This window comes from Nuphar pumila, chromosome 2, assembly GCF_984573655.1.
Source record: "Nuphar pumila chromosome 2, dmNupPumi1.hap1.1, whole genome shotgun sequence".
Lineage (NCBI taxonomy): Eukaryota > Viridiplantae > Streptophyta > Magnoliopsida > Nymphaeales > Nymphaeaceae > Nuphar > Nuphar pumila.
In genome coordinates this window covers 27,090,850-27,108,445 of record NC_143250.1, presented here as the reverse complement: position 1 = coordinate 27,108,445, position 17,596 = coordinate 27,090,850, and the positions used below count along the sequence as shown (strand labels likewise).

The following is a 17,596-nucleotide window of genomic DNA, read 5'->3' as shown; positions in this document are numbered from 1 at the left end:
CGGCTACTAAGCTCAAACTTTATGTCTTTTTCCTTCCATTCTATTTTATATGCAGGATCAGTTACATACAGAAATTTTGTTTGGGTCTATCCATGCAAAAAGTGGCCCGAGTCGGTCCAATTAGCAATATTTGCCAAGTCCTCCTTCTCGCTCTTGTATTATTACCATTGATTGCCCATCTGTGCCGTTGCATTTCTGCCTATAACATGCAGCCAGCTGCTAGTAGACTTGTGTATAAGTTGCTTTTTCAACTCTGCAGGCCTAAAGTTTTTTATAAGGTTGGGGCATATGGAAGTAAAATTTGCTAAATATCATGCCTTGCCTTTCAATGAAAATGAGTACATATCTATGTGAGCTTCGAAAACAAATCCAATGCTGCAGGTGACACCTCCAAACTGAATCCAAGCAAGGCCCAAGATGTGCCATATAATTACAAAAAGAATGAAAGCACACACAATTGGGTATCTTTGCCACAGGTATGGTTGGTAGATGAGCTGAATGATCCAAGCTTGAGGTGCTCTAGCTCAGCTCATGTTTATGGCAAGCCAAACCAAGCTTGAGCTCATGATGAGTTAAAGCTAAAGGAGCTGAGCTCGAGCTGCTTCAATTATTCCAAAAAAAAACATACACTGTTAGGAATCTGGAAGAAATAGGATTTGAACTCTAGACTTATTGATCCAAGCATGAGTCAGCTCGTTTACCAAAAAAATGCAATTGTTTAAAAGCTGGAATTAATTGGTGACTGCCCTTAGATTCGATGTTGCAGCATACATCCACCAGAGAAACACTTGAAACTAGAAATTGCAATATTAGGCATTGCAAATCCAAAAGGCAGGTTTGAATTTATGTGAAAAATATCTTCGATATTTTGAATGTCATGGTTTCTAAAGAACCGAACCATAGAGTAGTTAGCACAGGCGCAGAAAGGTATGTTTTGATATCTGGCATTGAAAATCCTACTTCTTTATTTAACACATACATATATGATCAGATATATTATATATATAGTTGTACATCACTTGTATTTGTATGCGGAATCCCTAACCAGAATGGATATGTACAACGATCCCGTAGATGAGATACTCCTGGCCCTGAGTAAAAGAAAAAGTAAGGGCCCCGTTCCGTTCTTTTTTTTTTTTTTTGTTCCTGAGCATTGCCAATAAATACTCATGATATTTTCAGAAAATCACCAATTTTGAGAATATCACATTTTAACACGATACGGATGTAATAGAACACCTTTTTATATTTGGTTTGTTTATATTTCTTTATTTGGTATTTTTTGCATTATTGATATTTTTATACAGACGCCATTTCCCCGAGAAAATCCATAATTTTCAACATGTTTTTCTCGCCCATATTTTCCGGAGAGCAAGATTCGTAATTAAGCAATGGTTTGACTGCACCGACTTATCAGAGAACCAGGATAAGCCAGAAACCACCTTATGGAGCACAAACCAACTTCTCAATATATCCTACTTTTTTCTGCACAAAGCATCCTCCTCGAACATCCCAATTTATCCCACTCTTTTAGAAAAGTGGGTGCATCGAACACCTCCTTGCGTCCGCCTGCCCAGAAAACCGGGACAATCCTGCACTACGCAGTAAAACACAATATCCCAAATTTTCCTAGTTTTTTCTGGACAAGGGAATGCATCTAGGCACCGATTAAAAACTCCATACATCTGACTCTTTACCAAACAGAGAGCACAAATTTCGGCCCAAAATACGTAACTAATTAAATAAATTCACGAAATTCGTAAATGACAGATACGCTCTTATAACAGGGGCGTCAATTCCATCAACTCACGATCGAAACGGGTTTCTTATGCTCATCATTAACATAGAAAAAGGGCATATCAGCAATTGTCCCTAACTCATACCTTAGCTAGCGTTAGCTTGGGGTCCTCGCCGAGGAGCCGCCCGAACTTGAGCTCCATCCTGTCCCAGTGGTCGAAGTTTCGGTCGTCGACCGGAAAATCCCGGTCGGAGCGGGAAGATTTCGCCGAGAAACTGCTTCTCTGGGCGAGGGAGCGGTTTCGCGACGAGGGGTAGAGGAAGCACCGGCTGACGCAACAAGCCATGAGCCCGTCCATAGAGGGAAAATCGGCCTTTGAGGGGTAGAAAGCGGATTCGGAGGGTCGTATGCAGGCGGAGAGAGGTTTCGACGAAAACCAGAAGCGGTTTCCTGGAGGACGGGAGAGAACCCGTGCGGGAGAAGATGAAGAGTTCGGAAATGGCGGTTTTCCTTTTTTTCCCTCTTATTCTTTTTTTTTCTTTTTTTCTGGATAATATGAGGATTGTGGTTTATGAAACGGCCCGTTAAACCTCTAAATTTTGAAAAAACGGCCAAATATGTAAACTGTTTACAATAACACGCTCAGCTTAATTTACAGGTGAAAGTGGGTCGGATCCGATGGGAGCTCCAAGTGTAACCAGAATTCCACATGTCATTTTGGATATGGACCAAGAGAGTTTGTTTCAGACTCGGATCTATGTATTCAGATCCTATTGAACCAATAATTGAATTACGGTTAACTTGGTGCTGTTGGTTATTCTTGTGCCAGTACTTGTCATTTTTCTCATGATTTGCTATTATCATGGGAAGAACCTGCTTAACTCCGCCTGTGTATAACTGTTTAGTTATACACTGCCGGTCCCAAGCCCGGATAAAGGAGGAGGGTTGCGGTAGGCCTGTGACAGCCAGCATAAAAACTTTGTCATATCCTATGAAAATGAACCAATATGAGAATTTCGTTGGGGCGTTCCCTACTGAGCGATGCGCTGTACTCTTTAGGCCCGGAGGCAGTGATAAATGGGCAAGGGTTGCTAGGTCGTCGCCCAGAAGCGACGCGTCACACCGGCGCCCGGGTGTGGTGTCAAATAGGCAAGGGTTCCCTCACTTTGTTGGACGGGTGGGGGTAAAGAAGTTAGTCCAAGACCATAAAATTAGGTTAGCCACTTGGAACATAGGGTCTTTAACTGGTAAGTTGGTAGAGTTAGTAGATGTTATGTGTAGGAGAAAGATTAATATTTTATGTCTTCAAGAGACCAAATGGGTAGGTGAGAAAGCTAAAGTGATAGAACCTTGGGGGTATAAGATTTGGTATACGGGAATAAATAGGAATAGGAATGAAGTAGGGATTGTTATGAGTCGTCAGTTTATAGATAGTGTAGTTGAGGTTCGTAGGAAGGGTGATAGAATTTTACTTATTAAATTAGTATTAGGTACGGATATTATTAATATTATTAGTGTTTATGCACCTCAAGTAGGTTTAGATGATTCCATTAAGCATCAATTTTGGGAAGATTTAGATGGAGTAGTACAAGGGATATCTTATGGAGAAAAGCTTTTCATCGGCGGTGACCTTAATGGACATGTAGGCATTAGTAGGGATGGATTTGAGAGTATACATGGAGGCTATGGTATAGGAGAAAGAAATGAAAGTGGAGAAAGGATTTTAGATTTTTGTTTGTCCTATGATATGATCTTAGCAAACACTTGGTTTAGGAAGAGGGAGTCTCACCTAGTAACATTTAAAAGTGGGGTTAATACGAGTCAGATAGATTTTTTCCTACTTAGAAAGAGAGATAGGGGTTGTTGCATCGATTGTAAGGTTATACCGGGAGAAAGTGTAGCTACACAACATAGAGTCTTAATTTTAGATCTTAGAATTAGACAATGCCTCAAAAGGGATAAACATAAGATAGATCCTAGAATTAAGTGGTGGGCACTGAAAGGAGCTAAACAAGGAATGTTTGTAGAACAGGTAGTTAAGGAAGTTGATTGGTGTCTCGAGGAAGATTCAGAATCAATGTGGAATAAGATAGCGGGTGGCATGAGAAAAGTGACTAAGGAGGTATTGGGTGAGTCTAAAGGCGGTGCACCACTAGGTAAGGATACATCATGGTGGAACGAGGATGTCAAAGTAGCTATTAAGGTTAAAAGAGAGTGTTATAGAAATCTAAGTAAGAGTCGTGATAATGAGAATTTGGAGAAGTATATGATAGCAAAGAAGGAAGCTAAAAAAGTTGTTCGAAACGCGAGGGCTAAGGTATATAAGGAGGTTTATGACAAGTTGGATACCAAAGAAGGCGAGAAGGATATTTATAGGCTTGCAAAGATGAGAGATAGGAAATCGAAGGATTTGGGTATGGTTACATGTATCAAAGATGAAACACAAAGGGTTTTAGTCAAAGATGAGGAGATTAAGGAGAGATGGAAAGATTATTTTGATAAGCTATTTAATGATAGTCATGCTCAAGATCTTGGAGACATCTCCATTCCTTTTCATGAGATAAATCGTGACTTCATGCGCAAGATTCAAAAGAAAGAAATTGCAGAGGTTTTGAAGAAAATGAAATCAAGAAGGGCAGTTGGCCCAGATGGTATACCTATCGAGGCTTGGAAATGCTTGGGAGAGAAAGGTTTAGAATGGTTGACAAATCTTTTTAACTTGATTTGGCGAACAAATAAGATGCCTAATGAGTGGAGGAAGAGTACTTTGGTGCCTTTTTATAAGAATAAGGGTGATATACAAGATTGCACAAACTATCGTGGTATAAAACTCATGAGTCATACTATGAAACTTTGGGAGAGGGTGATTGAGTCTAGGTTGAGGCAGGTTGTCATGATATCGAAGAATCAGTTTGGTTTTATGCCTGGAAGATCAACTATGGAAGCTATACATCTTCTTAGACAACTTATTGAAAGATATAGAGAGAGGAACAAAGATTTGCATATGGTTTTTATTGATTTAGAAAAGGCATACGATAGAGTACTTAGGGACGTTCTTTGGTGGACAATGATGAAGAAAGGTGTTTCTCTCAAGTACATTAGTATAATTAAAGATATGTATGAAGGAGTAGTAACCAATGTCCGCACTTGTGGAGGGGTGACAACTAATTTTCCGATAACGGTTGGGTTACATCAAGGATCTGCTTTAAGCCCTTTCCTATTTGCGATAGTGATGGATGAGCTTACGAGATCAATTCAAGAAAATGTACCGTGGTGTATGTTGTTTGCTGATGATATTGTTTTGATTGATGAGTCTAGAGCTGGGGTTAATGCTAAGTTAGAATTATGGAGACAGACATTGGAAGCTAGAGGTTTTAAGTTGAGTAAGAGTAAGACGGAATATATGGAATGTCGGTTTAGTAAGCAACGAAGTAGTGATGGGAGTGTAGTGAAGCTCGGTGAGCAAGAAATACCGGTGAATGATTATTTCAAATATTTGGGATCCATCATTCAAAAGTATGGAGAAATTGATGGGGATGTAAATCATAGGATAAAGGTTGGGTGGATGAAATGGAAAAGTGCAACTGGAGTGCTGTGCGATCGTAGAATGCCATTGCGGTTGAAGGGAAAGTTTTATAGGACGACTATTAGACCCGCTTTACTATATGGTTCGGAATGTTGGGCTGCCAAGAGACATCATATTCAAAAAATGAGTGTAGCTGAGATGCGGATGCTTAGATGGATGTGTGGAAATACAATAAAAGATAAGATTCGGAACGAGGAGATACGTAAGAAGGTAGGTGTTGCACCCATTGAAAATAAGATGCGAGAGAATCGTTTACAGTGGTTTGGACATATTCGGCGAAGGCCTAATGATGCTCCAGTTAGAAGGTTGGAGAAATGGGAAAATATATTAGTTAAAAGAGGTCGGGGTAGGCCTAGGAAGACTTGGATGGAGATGATAGGAAAAGATATGAATGCTTTGAACCTCACCGAGGACATGGCATTGGATAGAAATGATTGGAGGAAAAGGATTCATGTGGAAGACCCCAAATGAATTTCTTTTTTTGGTTCATATCGCTGACCCCAATGGTTTTGGGATGAAGGCGTAGTTGTTGTTGTTGTTGTTGTTGTTGTTGTATGGGAAGAACCTGCTTCTTGGTCTGACTCGGGTCCAGATCCAGATTGGACCCACTACAACAACATGCCTGTTTTTTATTGATCCAGTTGAGGCATCAATGGATCAGGTTTGGCGCACACATCCAGATAGACCGAATCCATATTATAATATAATGGATCGATAATAAGTAACGTTATGGGCTGAAAATGGGTAGGGAATGGTTGGTCCAGTGGATTGGTATCTCACCGACCCATATTTGTCTTTAAAGGATGTTGAGATTCACTCGTACCCTGGACTGTGTATGAGATGGAGATGAATCATGCAGTACCAATCAAATTCCACGTGATTTAGGTCCAACATACTTGTCTGCAAGCGGATTTGATTTGGTTGGATATCTAATTCAAATTTGACAAATTATATTTTTATACATGGTGAGTTTGAATTTGGATTAAGTGAATTGTAACACCTGCAAATTTTGTTTCAGTTTAATTTTTAAATTTGGGGGAAATTGAAGTTAAATTCGAGTTAAAATCAAGAGTTTAAATTTAACTAAGACAATAGTAAGGTTTGTACGAGCCGTAGGTCTCGTAGGAGATCAGATTTGGTGATTTTTGGTTATGAATTGGTTCAAAAAATACAATTTTAAAAATTGATCAGCTTTTATTTTGGGTTTTTCAACTTGGATAAGGTTCATAATTTGGTTGTTTAAAATTGATCGGACTGTAATTTAGATCCAACCCAATTAGGTTTAATATAATGCATGACATTTTGAACAATTTAGAAAAAAATTGTATTGGATATAACTCAGGATTTTTTGATCTAATTTCATTGGATTGGACCCATAGAGTGGGATGCTCTAAACAACATTGTTATTGTTTCGACAAAAATTTCTGTCAATTGATGGCTCACCTATTAAATCAGAGCCAACTTTAATGTTTCTAGTTTTGAGGGCATCAAAATCAACTATCTAGATGCCCAAATGGGTGTTTATTTGAGTGTTTTATCATCGATCGAAGTTCATGCCTAATTGTAGGTAAAAAATTAACGTTTTTCGGCATCCACTAAATTTTCTTATTGATTCATGTATATACTATTAAATCCAAATTCACAACGATTATCTATGTTTCGAGGGCTTTCGAATTCTGTTGAGTCTTTGAGTCTGTAGGCCTTCTGAAAGGTTACCATGTCACTAGAGCTCAGGTCAGGGTAACAAGACCCTACATTTCTTCTTTAGCTTAGTTAATTTCAAATTTTAATAAATTAAGACCCATAACTTATTTATTTATTTTATTAATAAAGAAAATCAATATATATTAACCTCTTATAGTAGAAATGGGACTCTTGTCTAAGTCTCATCTATAAATAGAGATTCTTCTAAGAAAGGATAACAAGATTTGTTTTCTCTCTTAATTGAAGTGTATATCTTTATCTTTTCTTCTTCTTCACATCTCCTTCTTCCTCTCAACCTTAGAAGTGGTCTAGACCTCCATTAGAGACTAGCAACCACACCTTCGTAAAGGTCTAATCTATCCTGAAATGAGGTGCGAGTGGAGAAAAAAGTAATGATAACATTGCGGAAAGCGCGTTTTCAATAGAGAATCTCTACTTTTATGATGTTAAATTTTGGGATGTATTAACATGCTCTCTTTTTTATCTAAGGCTTGGATTTTCATGTAATCTATATTTAGAACATCTATGGATATTAGTTCTATATAAAAAAGATTTTCAAAAACCCAAAATGGTGTTTTGGAATATCAGTTTTGAGAAAATTATTGCGACAATGAAGCCGTACATGATACTTCAAGTACAAGGTTTTGATGATGAGCAAGTGAAATCAACTGCATTTCAGTTAAGGCAATGAAGACATTGAAGAATTCGATGAAGAATCTTTGAAGACTAGTGTGCAAATGTTAAATTCATTAAAAGTCTTAGATTCTTGTAAGAGCCTTACTTAGAGTGCAAATTTAGGCTGCATTTTACCTAAAAAGTCTTTAGAAAAACTTTTCTAAAAGAACCCCTCATCAAAATCTTTTTATAAAACTCTTTTCTTAAATTTTCATGTTTATTAGTCGACCAATAGACTTACCAGTCGACTAACCCTTTCGCGCCATATTTTCTAAAAAGTCATTTTTGTCAAATTAGTCGACCTAAGGTTTTATCAGTCGACTGAACAGAATGTCTGTTTTCTAGAAAATTAGCAGCAGTCGACTAATGATTTTATCAGTCGACTGGACAGAACATGTGTTTTCTGAAAATTTAGTAGCAGTCGACTAATGCTTTTATGAGTCGACCGGACAGAATGTATGTTTTTCAGAAGATTTTAGCAGCAGTCGACTGAAAGGTTTTTCAGTCTACTGATGATATTATCAGTCGACTAATTTTATCTCTAGTCGACTAAGTTTCAAAAGTTCAGATTTTCAAACGGCTCGATTAACAGATCAGTCGACCGACGATAACTGTCAGTCTACTAATAACTAACTATTACTCAACTAACTACTGTTCCAGTCGACTAATTTTGCCATTTTTCCTGAAACTTCAAAAAGGCGTGTCTTTTCATTTTTCAAACATTTTGATCATTCAAAATTGACTGTTTTGACACCCTTTCATACCCTCAACGTATGAAAACTTTCAATTATAAATATGAGTGCATTCTACACTCAAAAATATCAAATCCAATTGAATTACTTCTTGCTTTTCACTCATATTCATTCAAGTATTTGTTTTTTCACTCACGTGATATTTTCACTTCAGTTTTTCACTCAAATTCCTTTGAGAGATAGTGAATTCGTGAGTAGAGTATTTCAACAACCTCAAAAGTCAATTGTATCTCATTTGCATTCAAAAGGCTCATAGGTTGTATTGTAAGTTATTACTTATTTTTTGTAAAAGGAAGGACTTCTTGGTTTAAAGGAGTTGTTTGCTTTCAGTAGGTGTGTTACTGGAAGTGGGACCGGATTTGGTCTGTGTATGATATTGTAGTTACACAAGGTTGATAGTGAAAATCTAAAGCGGGTTTTGCTTGGGGACTGGATGTAGGTCGGGAAAGACCGAACGAGGATAAATTCTTGTGTTCCTTTGTGTGATTGCTTTTCAAATTGCAAAATCTGTTAATATTCCGCAGACGATTTTTAAAAGCACTATTCACCCCCCCTCTAGTGCTCGTTTTCTCGATCCTACTACACTTTTATTTGGTATCAAATCAGGTTTGCTATTATTTTGATTTGATCATCATCTAACATGGAAACTACAACATCTCAGCGCAAAGAAGGAAACTCCTCTGTTCGTCCTCCTCTCTTCGACGAAACAAACTATGGATACTGGAAAGTGAGAATGACAATATTCTTGCAATCTATGGATCTCGATATTTGAAGAGTTGTTTCAGAAAAATACCAAACTCCATCAACTGATTTCAGCCAATGGACCGATGAAGAAAAGAAGATTGCTTCACTTATTGTCAAGGCAATGAATGCATTATATTGTGGCGTTGACAAGGTAGAGTTCAATCGCATCTCTCAATGCTCTACAACAAATGAAATCTGACATACTCTTCTCGTGACTCACGAAGGTACGTCAAAGGTAAAGGAATCCAAAATTGTTTCTTTGGTTCATAAATTTGAATTGTTTAAAATGAAGCAAAATGAATCTGTATCGGACATGGTAACAAGAATGACCGATATAACTAATACTCTGAAATCCCTTGGAAAAGAATATTCCCAAGTGGATTTAGTCAGAAAGATCCTAAGGTGTTTAACTCCTGAATGAGAGAGAAAAACCACTACTATTGAAGAGGAAAATGATTTAAACACTCTCACTCCTGAAGATTTGGTTGGTAACCTAATGGCATATGAAGTCCAACTTCAAGACAGACAAGAAGAAAAACCCAAGAAGAAATTGCTTGCTTTTAAGGCAACTTATGACTCAGAAAACTCAGAAGAAGATGAAGATGAAGATATTGCCCTCATTATAAGGCAATTCAGAAAATTCATGAAAAAGGGAAGATTTCAAAGAAAGGTAAAGAAAGCAGATTCTTCCAATTCCATTGAAGTCAAGTGTTTTAATTGCAAAAAGGCTGGACATATCAAGAAAGATTGTCTTCTTCTCAAAATCAAGCCCAAAGACCAATTCAAGAAGAAAAAGGCATTTCAAGCATGTTGGGAATATAGTGACTCCTCTTCCGATGAAGAATCAAATGAAGAAGTCACCAACATGTGTTTTGTAGCACAAGAAGATTCGGTAAGTCAATTTGACTATGATGATTTGTTAGAAGCATTCAATGATTTATATGCTAAATTTAAGAGTCTAAGTTCTAAAAATAAAGAGTTAAAAAGTAAAAATTTAACTCTTGACTCTCAAAACAAAGTGTTACTTCAAGCAATAGAAGATCCCAAGAAGGAAAACTCTTGTCAAGCATTTGAGATAAAAGAAATTGGAACAAGAACCAATCTCTTACAAAAAGAAATAACTAGTCTAAGAGAAAAATCAAATGATCTTCTTTCTATAGTGACCAAATTCAAAAATGGTCAAGAGAATCTAGAAAGACTTCTTGGTTCTCAAAGGTGTTCGGTTAATAAAACCGGATTGGGATATAACTTCTTTGATACTCAAAATAGACCAAACTATGTTATGAAAAATCAAAGACAATATTCTCAACCATTTGTTCAAAGAACTAAATTTTCTAGTAGAAATGCATCTAATCATGGAACTTATAATGCTTATAAGCCTAGACATGATTACTCTAGAAATGCTAAAGCTTGTTATAGAAAGAATACTTTTTATCAAAGGAAACCAAAATCCAAATGGATATGGGTTCCTAAGACTAACTCTCATGGACCAAAAAATAGAAAGGGGTCAAATGCTTTGTCTTCTAATTTTGTTGTAGGTACACAAAATAAGGAGCAAATGGATATTGGACAGCGGTTGTTCCAAACATATGACTGGAAGGCCGGAGTTATTTTTCACCCTCCAAAATAAGGATGGAGGAACCGTCATCTTTGGTGACAATAGCAAGGGAAAAGTAATAGGTATTGGTAATCCAAAATTTTCCTTGATAGAAAATGTTCTTTTAGTAGATGGTTTAATGCATAATTTATTATCTATTAGTCAATTATGTGATAAAGATTTTCATGTTTCTTTTGAAAATGATTTATGTTTAATTTTTTATTTACAATCTAAAAAGATCATTTTTAAAGGTAAAAGAAGGAACAATGTGTATGAACTATATCTAGATGAGTTACCCACTTTTAATGAAAAATGTCTTATTGTTTCAAATGAAATTCAATGGTTATGGCACAAGAGACTTGGACATGTTAACTTTAAAATTATTTCCAAGTTATCCAAAAATGATCTTGTAAGAGGCCTACCTAAAATACCATATAAGAAAGATCACTTATGTGATGCTTGCCAAAGGGGTAAACAAATTAAGAGTTCTTTTAAAGCAAAAGATATAGTTTCAACAAAACATCCTCTTGAACTTTTACATTTAGATCTATTTGGACCATCTAGAATTCAAAGTTTGAATGGTAACAAGTATGCTTTTGTTATAGTAGATAATCATTCTCGGTTTACATGGGTGATTTTTCTAAAAAGCAAAAAATGATGCTTTTTCGGAATTTTCTAAACTTTGTAGAAGAATTACAAATGAAAAATCTACATCTATAATTAAAATTCGTAGTGATCATGGTGGTGAATTTGAAAATGAATCTTTTCTAAAGTATTGCGATTTACATGGTATATCTCACAACTTTGCTTTTCCTAGAGCGGCTCCACAAAATGGAGTTGTTGAAAGAAATAATAGAACTTTGTAAGAATGTGCTAGAACCATGCTTCAAGATAAAAATTTACCAAAATACTTTTGGGCTGAAGCAATAAATACAACATGTTATGTTTTAAACCGTGTTCTTATTCGACCAATCTTACATAAAACATGTTTTGAATTGTATTATGATCGTATACCAAAGATCTCATATTTCAAAATTTTTGATAGTAAATGCTTCTTGTTAAATACCAAAGATAATCTTGATAAGTTTGATTCAAAATCAGATGAATCAATATTTCTTGGATATTCTTCTAGAAGTAAAGCTTATCGTATTTTCAATAAAAGAACATCTTGCATCGAAGAATCTTTACATGTTGCATTTGATGAGAATTGTGAGCAGGTTATACCTCTAAGCGAAGGAGAAGGAGTAATACTTCAAGAAGAACCCTTGATAGAGAATACTTTTCAAGAAAATGTTCCTCTTCAACCTGTTTGGAAAGAAGTTCCTAATCATCCACATGAACAAGTTATTGGAGAAATAAAAAGTGGTGTTCAAACTAGAAGGCAATTAGAAAAATATATTGCAAATGTTGCTTTCATATCTAAAATAGAACCAAAGAATATCAATGAGGCTTGTGATGATGAATTTTGGCTTTTGGCCATGTCTGAAGAACTTAACCAATTTATTATTAATGATGTTTGAGATCTAGTTGATAGACCAAAGGATCATCCAGTAATTGGAACAAGATGGGTCTTCCGAAATAAGCTGGATGAAAATGGCGAAGTCATTCGAAACAAAGCAAGGCTAGTAGCACAAGGCTATAATCAAGAAGAAGGCATAGATTTTGATGAAACCTATGCACCAGTGACTCGATTGGAGTCATTTCGAATGATGCTTGATTTTGCTAGTTACATGAACTTCAAGTTATATCAAATTGATGTTAAGAGTGCATTCTTAAATGGACACATCAGTGAAGAAATTTATGTAGAGCAACCTCCAGGCTTTGAAAATGAGAAATATCCAGAAAAAATCTACAAATTAAAAAGAGCTTTGTACGAACTTAAACAAGCACCAAGAGCGTGGTATGAAAGACTACGAAATTTTCTAGAACAATCTAGTTTTTCCATTGGTCAGGTAAACTCTACTTTATTTATTAAAAATCTTAATTCAGATATTCTTATTGTGCAAATTGATGTTGATGACATAATATTTGGTTCTACTAGTGATTCTCTTTGTAAAGAATTTGCTAAAGCTATGCAGAAAGAGTTTGAAATGAGCTTGATGGGTGAATTAAACTACTTTCTTGGACTTCAAATAAAGCAAACTGAAGAAGGAATCTTTATCAATCAGGCTAAGTATACAAAAGAACTTCTCAAGAGATTTGGGATGAACTTATCGAAATCAAGAAGGAATCCTATGAGTACAACTACTTCTCTTGATAAAAATGAAAATGGTAAAAGTGTAGATTCTAAGCTCTACAGAGGTATGATCGGATCTCTATTATACTTAACTATTAGTCGATCGATAAAATTTTAGTCGACTGATACTTTAAAATTTTAGAATGAATCGCACCATATTAGTCGACCGATATATTTTTAGTCGACTGATGTTTTAAATTTTTTAGAATGAGTCGCACATTCTTAGTCGACCGATACTAGAATTTTTTTTTTAAAAAAATTCACTGAAGGGACTCAATACCCCTTGGATTTTTTAACACCCGTTTTTTTTAAGGGCATCATTTCATTTTATTTTCACACCTTTTCATTTTTCTTAAAAACAAAACCCTTTGAAAAAAATGAAACCCTCTCTCTCTCTCTCTTTCTTCTCTCTCTTTCAAAAAAAAAAACTCGGAGTGTCGTTCGATCCTATCCTCGCCGGGATTTTCTTGCCGTGACAGGGAGACGCCGGAATCTTCTGGCCATGACCGGGAAACGCCGGAATCCTCTTGCAGTAACTGGCGCATCTTCAAATCACGCCGGAACCCTTTTGTCGTGACAGTGTATCTTCAGCCATTGCCGAAATCCCCTTGTGGCCGCCTTCTCACCCACCGTATCCTCCTCTATTTCTGTTTCACAACGCCGAACAACATCTTCCTTCTGTTGGACGTCTTTTGGAAGCCGACATTCTTTTTGGTAAATCTGTTTTTTAACCATGCCTCGTTCGAAGTCTGCATCTGCAAAAGGTTTAGGTTCTCCTCCTCCTACACCTTCTTCAAGACATGGATTTTCTCTCAGATTACTCTGAAATCCTCTCTTATATGATACTTTTGGATCAATTTCTGCACTACCTATTCTACCAAGCCGAAATGTACTGTTTTACCTGTTTTCTCGTTATAAAATAAGAGAATTATTTCCAAGAATTTCACATCTTTTTGATGCCTGTGCAGATACCCTTCATTATCCTTTTCTGATTCACTTGTTTTATACGAATTTACATTTTGATCATGAAACTGGAGTTCTGTCCTCTCTTGTTCGTGATGTTGAAATCGAGTTTGATTCTAAACTACTTGGAGAAATCCTAGAAATTATATCTTCAGACACTCTTTTCAACACTGTTGAACTGAATAATGAGAGAATTTTTGAACAAATTCTTCTTCCAGGTGCACATCACTGCCCTCCTTTCAAAAATACTAATCTTCAAACTCGTGCATGCATTGCTGGATGAATCCTTGCCCACAATGTTCTACCTAAAACTGGTTCTTTTGATTACTATTTCACAGATCTTTCTACGACTCTTTATGTTTTATTTAGAAATATTTCTGTAAATTGGGGCAATGTGTATTTTACTAATTTGTGAAAACAAAAACCATTTCTTCCTTATGGATGTCTTCTAACTCGTATTTTCAGACATTTCAAAGTTCCTTTAACAAATAAAAAATATATTGAGCAAAAAGAGTTCTTTGATCAGACAATTTTTAAAAGAATGAAAATTAAATATCTGCCTCCTTTAAATGTTGATCAAACTGAACCATCTGATCCTACTGAACCATCAATTTCTGAACCTTCACCATCTTCTGCGACACCTTCATCTCATGTAAAAAGAAAGAAATTATCTACAAGTCAAGACAATAATGAAGTTTTGCAGCGACTGGAAGCCTTGGAGTTGCATCAACGCACTTTTCATGAAGATGTGACTCAACAACTATCTTCGATTCATAAAGAGATTACTTCAATCAAGGACTCGCTCAACTCACTTTTCTGATCTTTATGTTCTGTCTTTACTAAACTTTGATACTTTATGGGTTGTAATATTTTAAACTTGTATCTCCATTTTGCTTATGCTATTTCTGCCCTTATTCTTTTTTATTATGACTAAGGGGGAGAAAAAGATAGCATTGCAGGAGATCTTGCATGAGTAATGCGAAATTAAAATGCAAAATAAAAAAAAAACATGGAAATGCAAACCAATCAATATGTGATATATGTGCTTTAAATGTGATATGCTAATGGAAATGCAACCCAATCAATATGTGATATATGTGCTTTAAATGTGCTAACTTTTAATGTTTTGTAGCATATTGATAGGTGGAGTAAAATCTCCATCTATGCATCTAAATGCTTCATCTTTGATTAAGTTTTAATTCATCAAAAGGGGGAGATTGTTATGACAATGAAGCCGTACATGATACTTCAAGTACAAGGTTTTGATGATGAGCAAGAGAAATCAACTGCATTTCAGCTAAGGCAATGAAGACATTGAAGAATTCAATGAAGAATCTTTAAAGACTAGTGTGCAAATGTTAAATTCATTAAAAGTCTTAGATTCTTGTAAGAGTCTTACTTAGAGTGCATACTTAGGTTGCATTTTACATAAAAAGTCTTTAAAAAAACTTTTCTAAAAGAACCCCTCATGAAAATCTTTTTATAAAACTCTTTTCTTAAATTTTCGTGTTTATTAGTCGACCAATAGACTTACTAGTCGACTAATCCTTTTGCGCCATATTTTCTAAAAAGTCATTTTTGACAAATTAGTCGACCGAATGTTTTATCAGTCGACTGGACAAAATGTCTATTTTCTGGAAAATTAGCACCAATCAACTCATGGTTTTATCAGTCGACTGGACAAAATATGTGTTTTCTAAAAATTTAGCAGCAGTCGACTAATGCTTTTATCAGTCGACCAGACATAATGTATGTTTTTCAGAAGATTTTAGCAGCAGTCGACTGAAAGGTTTTTCAGTTTACTGATGATATTATCAATCGACTAATTTTATCTCTAGTCGACTAACTTTCAAAAGTTCAGATTTTTAAACGGCTCGATTAACAGATCAGTCGACCGACGATAACTGTCAGTCTACTAATAACTAACTATTACTCGACTAACTACTGTTCCAGTCGACTAATTTTACTGTTTTTCCTGAAACTTCAAAAAGGCGTGTCTTTTCATTTTTCAAACATTTTGATCGTTCAAAATGGACTGTTTTGACACCCTTTCATACCCTCAACGTATGAAAACTTTCAATTATAAATATGAGTGCATTCTACACTCAAAAATATCAAATCCAATTGAATTACTTCTTGTTTTTCACTTCTATTCATTCAAGTATTTGTTTTCTCACTCACGTGATATTTTCAATTCAGTTTTTCACTCAAATGTCTTTGAGAGATAGTGAATTCGTGAGTAGAGTATTTCAACAACCTCAAAAGCCAATTGTATCTCATTTGCATTCAAAAGGATCATAGGTTGTATTGTAAGTTGTTACTTATTTTCTGTAAAAGGAAGGACTCCTTGGTTTAAAGGAGTTGTTTGCTTTCAGTAGGTGTGTTACTGGAAGTGGGACCAGATTTGGTCTGTGTATGATCTTGTAGTTACACAAGGTTGATAGTGGAAATATCAAGCGGGTTTTGCTTGGGGACTGGATGTAGGTCGGGAAAGACCGAACCAGGATAAATTTTTGTGTTCCGTTGTGTGATTGCTTTTCAAAATGCAAATTCTGTTAATATTCCCCAAACGATTTTTAAAAGCACTACTCACCCCCCTCTAGTGCTCGTTGCCTCGATCCTACTGCACTTTCAAAAATGATTTGAAAAACACTAGTTTTGAAACCCTAAAAAGCAAAAATCATATGAATAGATAGATTAATATTTTAATTGATTATTTAACATGAATAATGAATGTAGAAGTTTGTTTTTGAGTGTCTTTTCATAGATCTTGATGTTGTAAATATGTCTCATGCATAAATCTTGGTTAAAAATACGCAAAAATCATTTTGAAAAAGGTTTTGCTAAAAAATGTTTTAGGGTTTTGATATTTTATGATAAAAAAAGTTAATTAAATCATATATGGTAGACTGAGACATATATAGCATGATTTAACGACATGTTAATGAATAAATAATCCATGATTTCATATTATTTTTATGTCTCTTGAGATTCTTGAATATATGAAATTGTATTCGAGATATTTTAAGAAGGTTTTGTGATTTTTGAATTATGTTTATTAATATTTTAGCAAGATTAACATAAATATGATCAATGATGAGTTGTATGATGCTGTAAATATTTTTAAAGCATCAAAAAATCATGATTGTATGAGTTGCACCATGATTCTTGTTCTTGTTCAATAGATCTTGCATAAGTTTGGATCTTTATTATTCAGCCCTCATTTTTTATTTTGACCAGTTCTAGAAAAAAATGATATCTCTATAAAAATTAGGCTAATAAATAAAAATAAAAATACTGAAGTGTTCTATAAATCTAGGGCTTGATTTTAGAATCTTGTTTTCTCCTGTTTGGTTATGTTTTGAGGTTGAAACGTCCATTGCAAAAGAGCGCCATTTTTTTGCCCTGTCTTGAGGACTGTTCAAACCAAAGATTTTGAAAGCTCTAAAACCTTAATCAAAATAAATTCTAAAAAAATCTTGGTGAAAGGTAACATTATAACAAGATTTTATAAAAAATATTTTGTCAAAAGTTTTTTCTGTAAATCTTGAGAAATTTCTCAAACAATTTTTTTTTTGCAGTTGACAGGATCTGTCTAATA

At 35.2% G+C, this 17,596-nt stretch overlaps 1 protein-coding gene across 1 annotated transcript in view; it reads right to left on the bottom strand.

Annotated features, from left to right (window-relative positions):
• LOC149845086 (Nucleic acid-binding, OB-fold-like protein) overlaps positions 1–2,229 on the bottom strand; it is a 41,691-nt gene extending 39,462 nt beyond the window's left edge. The window contains exon 1 of the mRNA XM_089995497.1: positions 1,884–2,229. Coding sequence (XP_089851623.1) covers positions 1,884–2,096 — 213 coding nt within the window. The 5' untranslated portion in view covers positions 2,097–2,229. The remainder of the gene's footprint in view (positions 1–1,883) is intronic.
• Positions 2,230–17,596: the final 15,367 nt, after the last annotated feature.